General features: G+C 41.7%; 1 protein-coding gene across 2 annotated transcripts in view; it reads right to left on the bottom strand.

Annotated features, from left to right (window-relative positions):
- UBE2E1 (ubiquitin conjugating enzyme E2 E1) overlaps positions 1 to 13787 on the bottom strand; it is a 73598-nt gene extending 59811 nt beyond the window's left edge. Inside the window, exons 1-2 of one of the 2 annotated variants that reach the window (XM_011229533.3) lie at positions 13591 to 13786; positions 9589 to 9639 (exon numbers count right to left, since the gene is read on the bottom strand). In XM_011229533.3, the coding sequence (XP_011227835.1) occupies positions 9589 to 9639; positions 13591 to 13742 (203 nt within the window). In that variant the 5' untranslated portion in view covers positions 13743 to 13786. Of the gene's footprint in view, positions 1 to 9588; positions 9640 to 13590 lie in introns of both variants that reach the window. The other variant, XM_011229534.3, reaches the window with a different exon arrangement.
- Positions 13788 to 14312: the final 525 nt, after the last annotated feature.

Genomic DNA, 14312 nt, shown 5'->3' with positions numbered 1-14312 from the left:
AGTAGCACACAGAGGACTCTCATATTTTAAATGAATATGATCTGATTTACTTACACTTTTGTCACTCTTGTACATTTTTCCTGATTATAATCCTGAATTTCTGAGCTGTTGTCTATCTAAAACTTTTTTTTTTTTTTTAAGATTTTAATTATTTGAGAGGGAGAGAGAGAAGCGGACTCCCTGCTGAACATTGAGCCCATCAAGGGGCTCAATCCCAGGACACTGAGATGATGACCGGAGCAGAAGTCAGACGCTTAACCGACAGCCACCCAGGGACCCCTAAAACTTTTCTCTAAGTAAAATCCTTCAAGCTGTTCTATCTATTGCTATTTGAAAATGTGCTTCTATGCCTCTTTCTACAGAACTTATTAGGATCCATCCCACATCAATTTTCCATCCATTAATTAAATAGATACAAACACCCAATGTCCTGTTATTACACATAATGATCATTTCAATGCTAACAGATCCTACTGAGACTCTCCATTAATTGTTAATATTTAAAATTTAATACTGACACAACTCAGTACTAGAATCCAATCAGATGTGACAGCTGTGGCAAATGCAATGTTAAACGCTATTTAAGAGCTTGACAATACAGTTCCTTTATTTTGGCCTGGCCTTGCCCTTTGTCATATTCAGGATCCTTAGAAAGCAGACAGAATTCAGTTTTTGATTACTTTGTTAACTGACGTATTAGTGAATAGTATGCTGCCCCAGGTAACAAAACCCAGTGACAACTTTCAATTACATTCTGCACATGAAAACTGTTGGGGGGATAAAAAAAGAAAGAAAGAAAACTGTTGGCTTCCTAGGACTTTCCTGACTGGGCTGAGACATTACCCTGGCCTTCCACAGGTTTATCACCTGTGCAGTGCAGCAGACTCTACAAAGCAATCCATAATCACCTGCATACAGGTTTCAAGAAAAAAGCCATGAGCATACAGCAATTCCTGGATTACAATTTTCCAGCGAAGAGCTCTGATGAGCTTCTTAGCCTATGGAGTAGGAAGTTTCCCAGAGGATTACAGGCATATTCTGACACCAGTTACTAGGTCTTTTGTTTCACTTTACAGCATGACTGCATAAGAGGCTGAATAAGAATGGGCTTATTATGAAACCCTGTTTCACTCCACTGATGATGGGGAATGTGTCAGATGTCTCAGGCGGGTGCCAGCATCTATAACGTAACTGACTATCTGGAATAGCTTCAGGACTTGGGGGAACATCGCTAGGAAGTCCAATTTACTTAGCACCCCTAAACCCACGCTCACTTGTTGGCAAACAGTAATCTTATCAAGTCAAAACACGGTAATCAGAGGTACTGGTATTTTCTTTATACATCTTCTCAATCTAGCCCAAAGCACTGATCCCGTCTTTTGCATCACACTGTAGTCCAGAGCTCCTCTGTGGTTCCCAGAAGGTGAAAATTGCCAAAACTGCTTGCGTGCCAAGTCAGAAAGACTGCCAGCAACAGACAGCTGTAAAATGTGACAGCAATTTCCCCAGCTCTTTCCATTATTTTCTGAAGAGGGTAATGAAGACATTCCATTAAGCCATCAGACTCAAATTAGGTTTTTGTGTCTGTGTTTTAATTTAACAAATATGTATTGCTTCTCTTTCTTGGAGAAGGTAGGGATGGCAGAGACATAATCCCTGCTCTCAAGGAACTTAAAATCTACCCAGAAAGAACAAACCAAATAGCACTGGGGACAGAACCAAATAGCTGCTTCTTTTTGTTCTATACAAGTAGCTGGAGTGTTACTCAAGGACGAAAAATCCTTCCAATCCTTTAGAAACTGTCACTCCATCATAAAGTTCCAGGCTTCCAGCCTTTCTAAATATACACTCTCCACTTATGACCTCAGTTCCGTATTCTATCACCTTCTCTAAAAGTGTGTTTTAAAAACATTACAGTATCTCCCTCCCTCGCATTGTCACTTTTTTTTCTACTTGCTTCTTTCTCTCAGCCTACAGAGCACACTCTTAATTCTACACTTTAAAGGTCAACGAAAAAATTTCTTTGACCTCCCATAAGGCTAGCAGCTCTCCTACTTTGCTTTTTTTCTCCAGGTCCTTGTTATTTCCCCCATCATTCCTATGTAGACATCCTTCAGAGCACAATTCTCAATTCACCTCTTCCCCTTGGAGATTAGGAGTACTTCAACCACCATCCAAACTTTTAAATCTAATGTGTACCTCCCCAAAAGCCAGTTCCAGTCTCAGCACCCCTGCCAGCCCACCTCAGATTCAATGCATGTACCCTAAACACAGTGTCATGATGCCTGCAGCACACTTTCAAATGGTCCCACAAAACATAGAGAGATAAGGGAGAGACAAAGCAATCCATAATCACTTGCATATTTTTCAAGAAAAAAGTCATGACCAATTCCTTGAATATGTATTATATATGGCGAAATTTTAACAGCTGATTAGAGTGAAGAATGCATGTCATTTCAACTTTTCTGTAGCTTTGAAATTCTTCAAACTAAAAAACTTGGGGAAAACATGTAGGAACAGAATCAAGGAGAAAAGTCATGGTCCCTGCCTTTTAAGGAGTTTATAATCCATTTGTCTAATCTGAAGTTAGATTAGGTAGATGCAGAGTTCAATGACTGATTAACAATAAACTTAAATATGTAATCAAACTGCAAATATTGGGGCGCCTGGGTGGCTTGGTTGGTTAAGCGTCTGACTTCGGTTCAGGTCATGATCTCAGGGTCCTGGGATAGAGCCCCGCACTGGGCTCCCTGCTCAGTGGGGAGTCTGCGTCTCCTTTTCCCTTTGCCCCCTCCCACACACACATGTTCACTCTCCCTCCCTCCCTTTCAGTCTCCCTCAAAAACAAACAAACAAAAGCCTACAAATATTTACTGAGAGCCTACTATGCGGCAAAGACATGTTAAGCACTGTATATGGTCAACAAAACAAACAATTAAACCTTGGAAAGAGGATCTATCTAATCCCTCTGCTCCCTGCTCCCTGAAATTAGTTCCTCTTCCTGCCTTACTGACTTCTGTTAATGGCACTACCATATTCCCCAATACCCAAAGAACCTCTGAGTCCTTTTCAAGTCCTACATCTCTAAATCAGTGGCCAAGTTCTCTAGATTCCACTGCTTTCCACCTCTCTCGCCTCTCCACTTTGATGGCTGCCACCTGTCCCCAGGGCCCACCTGGCCTCCTGCCTGGACTACTGCAGCTCTCTCCAAATCTCCTGCTTCCCACCAAACTCCCACTCAACCCTTACTTTGTCTCTACCCAGATACTCAGTTCTAACTGGATTAGACTTCCAGCCCAAAAGGGTTTCAATGATTCTCCAATAACTATATAACGAAATTCAAAGCCTCAGCCTGACACTGAAGAATACCACCTTTACCTCTTACTGTTTATTCTCCCACTCCAACCATAGGTTTATTCACTCTTACCTAATAGTGCCTCTACAGAGATGTCTCTTATTCTTCCCACTCCACTTCTCATTTCCTCAAGAAAGCTTTCCCAGATATCTAAGTGCTCCAGACACTACTCCTTACACCCAGGTCAAAGCAATCTCTCACTGCTCTGAACCTTCGTAACAATGTAATGTACATTTACTACTTTTCAAATAATATTCATGTTTCCAAGTACTATTCAAGATCTGTACATACATTTCTTTACCACCCTTACTGGACAATGAACTCCTTTAAGGCAGTCAGTTTTCATGTATAACAGGGACTTTAGGTTTGTGACAATTTAATATTAGTATCCTTTACAATAATCCATAGAAACTGTGAATTGTGGCTTTGTAAGCTCTAAGAATCTTTCCTCAAAATACTGTTAACATTTAAACAACAGCAGGGGTGGGGGGCGGGGGGCATGGGTGGCTTGGTCAGTTAAACGCCTGCCTTCAGCTCAAGTCATGGTCTCCAGGGCCTGGGATCAAACCCTATTGGCTCATCAGGGAGCCTGCTTCTCCCTCCCCCTCTGCCCCCATCCACTTGTGTGCTGGAGAGATCTTGCGTGCGTGCGCGCGCGCGCGCTCTCTCTCTCTCTCTCTCTCTCTCTCTCTCTCTCTCGCAGATTAAAAAAAAAAAAAGTCCTTAAAAAAACAAGAACAATGGTATAGGGATTTTCTTGACTTTTTTTGTGGAAAAATATGTAAAATTTGCCATTTTTACCATTTTTAAATGTAAAATTCTATGACATTTACAATGTTGTGCAACCATCACTCCTATTTCCAAAACTTAAACCCCAAACAGAAACTCTGTACCCATTAAGAAATAACTCCCCCCATTCTCCTCTCCTCTCCCCCCAGCCCTGAAAACATCTAATCCTCTGTCTCTATGAATTTACCCATTCTAGGTATTTCACGCAATTGGAATCACAATATTTGTCCTTCTATGTCCTTCTGCTTATTTTACTTAGTGTAACATTTTCAAGATTTATTCATACTGTAGCATGTAGCAGGACTTCATTCCCTTTCATGGCTAAATAATATTCCATTTAAATACCACATTTTGTTTATTCACTCATCTGTTGATGGTAAGACACTTGGATCGTTTCCTCTTTGGGGCTATTATGAACAGCTAGGAACACTGACAAGAATCTGTTCGACTCCCTGTTTTCAATCCTTTCGGGTATATACCTAGGGGTGTAACTGCTGGATCATATGGTAATTCCGTTTAGCTCTCTGAGGAACAATATCAGTATAGTTTTACAATCCAGACACATGCTCTTTTGGTAAACAAAACAGTCACATGAGTTCCTCATTTAGTAAGCAATTCACTTCTGGATAGATTTCCTTCCTACCTACCCACTCAGGCTCTAGGTGATGTTCCTAGAACTTGACCCTCGTTTGGGGGCTACTTTGATTGTGTTGACACTCCAGTCTCCTGGTTCTTGCTGTTTTTCAACACTGCCTCTACACACATAAAGGCAAGCACACTGCACTGGTAACTCTCCAAATGAAAATTATTATGAAACTCAACATCGTTCAGATGCTGAAGTCACGTTTTTATCTTTAATGCATTTAGTAACATCAGATGGATGAAAAACACATAAAAAGGATTTTTTCAGGTGAGATACAGGATTTTGTAAAGAACTTCTGTTGACCCAAACAACCATTTGAAGCAAGCTAAACTTGGACAAGATGTATAGGCCTTTACTACTGCAAGGAAAGGATCTCTTTTCCTTCCAAGGTTAGCAGCCTGGGATTTCTAAATTGACATCTCATTATTATTACCACCAATTCCAGATTTTATAAAACCAGAAAAATACAACAATGTACATTCACAGAAACTATCTGAAAGGATACACACAAAGCACAAATTAGCTCCAAGTCAGGAGCATCTCTGTGCAAAGGAGCAGGATCAGAAGAGATCATGAGGGGGACTTTCCATTTCTTAGAGCACAACTTCTACAACTCACCTTTTCAAAAACATCCAGATTATCGTACACTGGTTTAAAATTGTATGTAAAATACAAGCAATAAGAGGCAATGTTAGTAAAAAAAATATATGAGCTATTAAGAGGAGCTAAATGGGTAACTAATAATAACATCTAACACATACAGAAAACTCGAATTTTACAATACTGTGAGATCGGCAAGTCAGATGGTCGGCCCTTTTAGTAAACGAGAAAAAGGTTAAAAATTTTTTAATTTCTTCAACAAATGTATTACATTACAATGCTCTTCACTTTAGCCTTTAAATTATCTTTAAAAAGGTAAGATTTAGCTGGGGCGCCTGGGTGGCTCAGTCGGTTGAACATCCAACTCTTGATAGTGTTTGGCTCAGGTCATGATCTCGGGGTGGTAGGATCAAGCCCAATGTCCAGCTCTGCATTCAGCAGGGAGTCTGCTTGAGATTCTCTCCCTCCCTGCCCCCCACCCCACTCACACTTGCACACGCGCTCTCTCAAATAAATAAATCTTTAAAAAAAAGGTCAGATTTAGCTGTAAAGCTTTAAAACCAAATGTATCTCATTACATAGTTCTTACAGAAAAAAAAACGCATCTACTTAGTTGGGTTTACATATTTAAAAAACACAAAAATAATCGTCAAATATAATACAGTCATATAAAACAAGAATTTATTTTTATTATTCTCTACCGTGCTCGAAACGTGTAATGACTTCTCAAGACATTCTATCCTAAAATAGTAGCTCCAAAAAAATCTGAATTTTTAGGTTTCAAGTTGTTGTATGAATAGTTTACTCAAAATACCAGTATTTCCTTAAGTAAATCCTCAAGTTTAAAGGACTTGGGGGGCGCCTGGGTGGCACAGCGGTTAAGCGTCTGCCTTCAGCTCAGGGCGTGATCCCGGCGTTGTGGGAGAGCCCCACATCAGGCTCCTCTGCTATGAGCCTGCTTCTTCCTCTCCCACTCCCCCTGCTTGTGTTCCCTCTCTCGCTGGCTGTCTCTATCTCTGTCAAATAAATAAATAAAAATCTTAAAAAAAAAAAAATGCTAAAAAAAAAAAATAAAATAAAAAAAAAAAATAAAGGACTTGGGAAAATGTCATCCATTACATACATACTGTCTATAGACACTTATATCTACAGATCAGTTACACAGCTATAACTAGTCAATTTAGCAAAGCTTGAGCCACAGGCTATAAATAACAGGTGCAAAACTGATTTTAGCGGCCCAGAGTTCATCAGCTATCTAAAAGGCATAAATTTAAACAAAATCTTTTAAAAAGTTAAATAAATAAAAGGCATAATCTTACATTCCAGAATAGGGCATGCTTTAGGAAATCATTACAGCAGTTAAGACACTGGTTTTTTTCCTAAACAGCCAAAATGCAAGGAGAATCTAACCAATTGCACAGTACATGAGTTGGGAGATTATTATTTCATCTGCATATATACGTACAACCAAATAGATAACAAAGAATCTGATTTATGTGGCAATATAAAAAAATTATAAAATATTCACTTAGAAAACTTCTGACCTGGTCACTGAATAAAATATGCACGCTGTTCTTTAAAAAAAAAAATCTATTCAACACAATATTCAACATTGAGGATTTAACTTTATGTGCTCACACATTATAACATATTTAGCAACTGCACTTCACACAAGTTTAAGTTCAGTAACTTTGAAGTTTGCCAAGTAAAGTGCTAAAATTACTGGAATGCAAGCAGTCACCTTCAAGAGAAGCCACTCTTCCACTGATCTGCAATAATCAACCATGTATTGAGAGGTTACTTTGTGCCAACTGCTATATTTTAATAAAGTAACACGTTTAAATTTAAAACCACAGGCTGAATACTGATTGAAAAAACGCAGTCCTATAAAGGATTAATACATAAGATACGTTAATTCAAAGTCAATTGTTTAACTCATTCAAAATTGAATTTATAGCTGATGAAATTACAATTTCAGAAGGACCAAGCTATGGAGCTCTCATGCTAAGTAACGTCAGGAAAATTTACTAAAAACAAACACGCACACATTCAATAAGTCATTTAATTCATACATTTTTAACTTCAAAAAGTATCCCCCAATTATCCCCTTCCATCTCAAATAATGTACATTAAAATATTGAATAATTCAATCCCATAAGGTACCAACACAAAAACACAAAACCAAATTTGTTTAAGTTAGCTGAATATTGGGACTACTGTATGACATTTAGTCAGGAACGCTAGTAAGCCAGCACAAAGTAGAAACTGTAATTCATACTACCTAAACAGCCATACTGAAAAATCTTTTCAGAAAATAAAGCAGTCTTTATTCTTAAAACTCACCATAATATACGTTCTCTTGCAAATTAAAGAAGCATGCCTACTGTTTTCTCTGCAAGTCAAGGAATGTTTTTTCAAAATGTTTAAGTACGTCGCAGTTTGTCTCCCCACAACCAACCACCCAATAGCCATCCAGTGTGGTGCTTCACGTGAGCACCCTTAACACTGACAGGTTTCACACTGAAGGGGTAATTAGGAGGGTTTTCCAAGGATAAAAGTTCTACATGTTCAGCAGCACAAATCTCTCACACATGAACTCAGCTCAAATGGTGTGAAACTGAAGTGTACTTTTCCTATTTTTTAAAAGTTACTAATCCCATGAAAACCTTCAAAGTGTTTACAATTTTAAAGATGATTGCACATATTTCCAAGAAAACCATTAGGTCTTGATAAATGTTATTAGTTTTGAAACATGCTTTAAAAACTTTGTAATTTCATCAGCTAAAGTCTGAACTCACAAGAGGCACACTGGAAGAGACGTGATACCAAACAGGAGCAGTAACTGCACAGCACACCATCGACCATGGGGAAGGCCCAAGGATTCAACACAACCAACCAAGGGAAGCTATAGGCTTCTATCTGAACAATAATTCCACTAAAATAAAAAGGTAAAATGTCACATCCACTTTCTCAATAGTATAAAGATTCTTAAACGCCATGAGAGACATCCTTAAGAATAATTAAGTGGTTCAGTTAAAAACAACAATTTAAGAGCATTTCAAACTCACAACGGCTTTCCTTACAAAACAGGACAAAATTTTACCAAAGAATATCCCACACCTGACCAACAGTAAGAACATATGTAACCAAAATGGCAATATTAAAGTTTCCATTTAACCCATTAACCACACTTAGAAAGTTCAGTTAATAAACAAAATATTTCATTTAGTTTTTCAACTTGAATATTCATTTCCACATGCTTGTTTTAAACTCTGTGCATGGCCACTGAGTATTTTCCTCTTTGTAACTTCTAAGATTAGAACACTTCTGAAATATCACATCCCACTGCAATACTAATCCTGAGAACTGAGAATTAGCTTAAATGTTACACCTAATTTTTAAATTATGGGAGTAATAGATTGGAATTAATCTCCTTTAAATAAATGGCTCTATTACAACATATTAAGTCCTTCCTCACTTCACTGTTGACTTAATAAAATCCAAGTCTTCCACCTTGCCTCAACAGTAGCAAAACAGTTATTGTATAGTGACTGGCAAACGCTCCAAACAGCTGGAATCAAATTGCTTTGAAACTGAATGTATACACATATGTATACAGTCTGAAGCAATTTTGAGAAAAAAAACACCCCTATGAAGAGCTCAAATCTATAAAATTTAAAGAACGAAACCTTATCAAAGCCACAAATTATTTCCAGAATTGATCTGCCAAAGTCCAACACAAAATTTATATATACAATGAAATAAATTTGAGAATCCTCCGTGATTTAACTCTATGTTCTATTAGCTTAACAGGGAGCTTGAGTAACAGATTAAGACGGCAAAGCAATTTTCTAAACCAAAAAGTACCTGAGTATCTAAAAAGGTTTTACATCATCCCTAATGACATATCCAAAATCCACGACTAGGCAAGTGTACACCTTTAAATCCACTTCACAGTTCTGTTTTATATATGTGAAAGGGTCCACGCCAGATAAATTCATCACTTCTCTTCAGCATAGCACAGAAATTGTCAGAGGCTCATCAAAACACTACTCCCAGGTTAATCAATTTCAGCTGTAACTTGTTAATATCAAAATAAGCATTAACGAAAGAAACAAAGCAGAAGTTTTTAATAACAAACAACTCCCAAGATAAAGATTAGAAGAATTTTAAAAAGAAAAAATTGTGAAAGGAAGCTCACCTGCAGTTAGGTGGAGGATCTAAAGTGATGTCTGCCAGTTCCTTCTGAATCCTGGAATCAGGGAAGTGAGAGAGAAACACAAGAAACATGAAGGCGTTGGTAGCCTCCCACCGGTAATGCTTAGGTCTGGCAGATAAACCTAACTGCCTGCCATGATAACTGAGTTCTACTGAGGGAGAAGGAAACTACACATCAAAAGCTTCAGGTCCGTAGTTTAGAAAAAAACTTTTTTCCCACCGGCAGTGAGCTGGCGGTCCGGGGTCTCTTGTTATATCTAAAATGTTTCGGTTCCAGTCTTGCCTCGCACACTAAGGCAGTTGTATTTCTCGGGGTTTTCCATTTAGGAAATAATTGTAAAGCTTCTCGCTTGCGGACTCGTTTCCTAAGTTGCATTAGAATGTGCCGGGACACATTCACTTCTGCGCTGCACCTCTTCTCCCCTGGACGGAGAAACCCAAGCAGCCGCGTGGGTGGGAAGGGCGCGCCCCCCAGTCTCCGCCCGGCTCACCCCGGCCACCTCGGATGCCCTCCGGGCCGCCTCAGCAGGGCGCCCCCCCCAGGCCGCCCCGCGTCCTCAGTGACGAAGCCAACATGGCCGCTCCCCGCGAGGCCCCTCGGGCCCTCACTGACCTGTCCGGCGTCTCGGGGTGCCGGCGCGGCGCAGGCCGCAAAGCAGACCCCTGGGCTCGGACGCCCGGGCTCCCCACCCCCGGCCCGCGCGCGCCCGACGATTCGGGCGGCGCACGCCAACCCGGGGGGTGAAGTTGCGGGCCAGGGGTGGGAAGAGTCCGCGCCCGGACGCTCGGCGACTACCCCGCTCGCCTCCACCGTGCCCCGGGACGTCCAGCCCCCACGCCGCGCGGAGCCCTGGGCGCCAACACCCCCTTCCGCCCCATCCCGCCCCGTACAGGTGCACCCAGCTTCCGACCCGCACAGCGCTCGGGCTCTCGGCCCCCCTTTCCGGACCTGCTTTTTCCTGGATATCCTCTAAATTCCCTTGGGACTGCCCCTCCTCCTTCTCCATCCCACCATGGGCACAGAACCCGGGACACCCCCCCCCGCTCCAGTTTTCTGTCTCCGCACCAACCCACGACTTCACAAAGAGCCCCATCCCCCGCTCCTAGGCCGACGCCTCCAGGCAGTTCACACCAAGCCCTGGCCTTTGTCTTCTGCTTACCTAGGCGCTCAGAGCATCAATTAATAACACAAAGTTTGAGGCCTTTAAGCCTCTTCCAATTACTAAATGGTGCCTTCTATTTTTATAACCTTTCTTGCTCCTACCACATAAAACCCTGAAGGGCTATGTTACAACTTAAAAAATCTCACGGAGGTACCACGGTAGTAAAAAACTACACACACACACACACACACACACACACACACATTCTGAAGGCAATCAAAATCACAATGGATCCTTTTCTCTTTCTAAAGGTTCTCTGAGGGTGCGAAGATGGGCTGGGTAAATGCAAAGGGGAGTAGGTTTTAGAAGGCATTTTTTTTCCATGTGTAAGTAAAGAGAAATTAAGGGTGGTTATTGGGGAACTTCTTAAAACCTTCCTATTGGAGGACACTTCCTGTCCCCTACAGATCTGGTCAGCTTTAGAAAGAGGTTCACTCACAGTTACGGACATAGACTTAATCTGTGTCCTGCTAAAATTCTTTTGCTACCAATAAGCATTTCAGTTCTGAGACATTGCCAAACACCCGGGCTATTTGATTCATTATTGTATGTTAACTAAAAGTCTGGAATCCTGGTTTCCTGATTCTTTATCTGCATGTTAGAATGACTGTACCTTAAGACCTATGTACGTAAGCAAAAACATCCTCCACCTGAGCGCCACTTGTATAAAAAACTGACTTTATTTCTTGCCAATCTGACCTCTACTATATTTACTGAAAAGGTAGTTACTTTAATACCTAAAAAGTACTTCATCTCTACAACTAACATTTGCACCATTTCCATAATACTGACAAAGATTTCAAAGAGTAACTCATACGTATGTTTCACAGAATAATTCTTGTCCAGACCACTCTCAATGCGGGGCTTTTCCTCTATCCATGGACTAGAAACGAAACCACTTTCCAATATGTAGTTAAGTAACTTTATATCTACCCATTCAGGCTTTTTTTTAATTCTACCTCCTGGTATATGTGCCCTTCCAAGTCTACCAGCAACACTCAGCTTCCAAGTCAATGTATTTCACAGAGCAGCTTTAATAGGGTCCCACTAACATTAATTTCCTTCTTATTCTTTCCTGGATACACTGCCCCTCTCCATTTTTTGCCCACACTATTAACCTTAGCTCTGCTTTAACACTTAACAGCCACTCTTTCAACAAGATATTCAGGGAGATAAAAGTGATGTTAACTTTATAGGTAAAATTACCCCCTGTAGCTTCCCACCTTTCGTTTTTTGTGTCTAATGAAAACCCCCCTCAGTAATTTGCTGACACAAAGGAGACTATTTTATATTTGACACCTGTGCTTTTACCCCCAAATACATTCATGTGCGCCAGTGATACCCTGCTGCACAAAAAATTCTAATAATCTAAAGCAAATACCCTGCCTCACACAGGTCAGGCCAAAAGCTGTTCCAGCATGGATCAGGGAGCACAGGAACTGCAGGTCAGGATGGGGAGGGGTAGGCAGCTGAGGAGATTAAGGAAAAGCCCCATCCAATATGGGCAGGGATGATGCCAAGTTCTGGAAGAACAAGCACAGGACTAACCAATGAGGGCCTGTCTGGATTTCTGGGAAGCTGAGGCACCATCAAACCACCCCTCCAAAAATAAGAAGACTCTTGCTAAGGCATCTTGCCATTTAACTCTAAATCCCTACACTATTTAAAATAAGCTAATGTCACTCTTTCATCCCTCCATGGTTAGTTAGATCACCAAAGCACTTCACCAACTTTTCAAATTTCTGGGAGAATGACAGAACAAACTTTCACTCTGAGCTCCGGGCTCACTACTCAGTGGAGACTATATTCCATTTTATTTTACGTTTCTTTAAAAAATATACCCCTATTTAACCCACCATTTGTATTCCCCTTACTATCTTCCTGGTTTGCCACTTTAAAGTTTAATGACTGTCCACCTGAGAGCAGCAGGATTTATGAAAGGGCATGGGGGTTCCCAGGAATCTGCTATAGATTATTTTAAGGGTCATGGAGATCAAAGAATATTACTGAAGGATGCTCGAGGTAAAAAAAAGTAGGTTCTTCCAGACACATAAGAGGAAAACAGTAAAGAAAAAGAGCCACTGCTTGAATTCAGCTTGGAAAAAGAATCAAAAATTTTTACAGCATATGAGAGGATGTATCATGAAAACAACGAGTCTTCCTGAAATATGGCAAAATTGGAAGTTTTTAAAGAGAAAAAAAAAAGAATCCCCCAAATAACTTAGAATACCCATTTTACACTGTTTACTAATTCATTTGCCTCAACTCTCCAAATCAGAAGAATCTCTTTAAGTCCATCTGAAAACAGCTGTTTTCACCTATTAAATTTTTTACCCCACTAACAGTAATTATTCCTTACGCAGTTTGTGGAGAAAGCTCCACTCAAAAAAGATCAGAGTGCAACAGGTGAGGAGGAAGCAAGATGGTAATAGAATTCGTTTTGATAGAGTTGTCTGGGCAGGTATTAGTAATTAAGTGGGATGACAGCCTTGAGAAGGGTCACAAGCTAGTGATTAATAGGACAAGTAATTTGAAATCAGATTTGGGGGTCACTATTAAAAGTAATGAGGATTCTTACAAACTTCAGCAAGAAATGAGAGAGGCAAGCCACAACAGCTGCACGTGGACAACGACTAAATGGGGAAAAAAAACCAGAAGCAATAGAGTAAAATAATTAAAGATTTCAAGGCCCTTTTTTCATTTCTAACAACACGCAAACCATGAGGGGCATTCAAGCTACCCTCATTGGAAGGCAGACCAAATGCAGCAAGAGGCAGTTGGGAGAATAGGAAGCCTAGGGGGTTGGGGGTGGAGGACGGTACCTCTTGGCGCTGGTAGAGAGGAGTTTGGAGTTTTTGCTCATGCTGACTTTACTCTCCTTCTTCTTGGGGGTGTTTGTTTCTTTCTCGGTTTGCTGGTTGGAGGACGAAGATGAGGAGGAGCTGGTGCTGGCCCTCGAATCGTCATCCGACATAGCGAACCCCCCACCCCACCCCGCAAACAGCCCCTGCAGGGGGAGGGAAACAAAACAGAAACACACAGACCATGCAGTCAGTGTAAATAAGGAACTCGGGTGCTGTCAGGAGGGCTTTGGCCAGGGGTGCACCCGGCCGCCCACCGCCCTCCACTCGCTTTTCAAAGTCTTCAAGCCCATTAAGGCTTTAGCAAATCCGACGCGTCTCGTTTATTTTTGGCCCCAAGTCGGGGACGCGGTGGGGAAACGATCCAGAGCACAGCGAGCGGCCCCTCCCGCGCCCCCCGGGGCTCCCCTCGGGGCAGGGAGGGAAGAAGCCGAGCCGGCGGAGGAGGACAGGGTGGGGGCGCGGAGCGCCTCGGCGGGGCAAAGAGGGAAGGTCCCGGCGGTGTGCCGGCCTCGGGGCTGTTTCAGTCAGCTTTCCGGGGGTCGCGGGGGACCAGTGACCGGTGCGAGACAGCGGAGGCCAGGAGTGGAGTTTGGCGAGGTCGGGAAGAGAGGAGGGGCGGAGAGGAGTAAGAGAGGAAGCCGAAACGGGGGTACGGAGGCGGGGAGCGGGGGAGCGGGTGC

Source organism: Ailuropoda melanoleuca, chromosome 6 (assembly GCF_002007445.2).
Source record: "Ailuropoda melanoleuca isolate Jingjing chromosome 6, ASM200744v2, whole genome shotgun sequence".
Lineage (NCBI taxonomy): Eukaryota > Metazoa > Chordata > Mammalia > Carnivora > Ursidae > Ailuropoda > Ailuropoda melanoleuca.
Note: the sequence above shows the minus strand (reverse complement) of the source record. Positions and strands in the feature narration are given on the sequence as shown.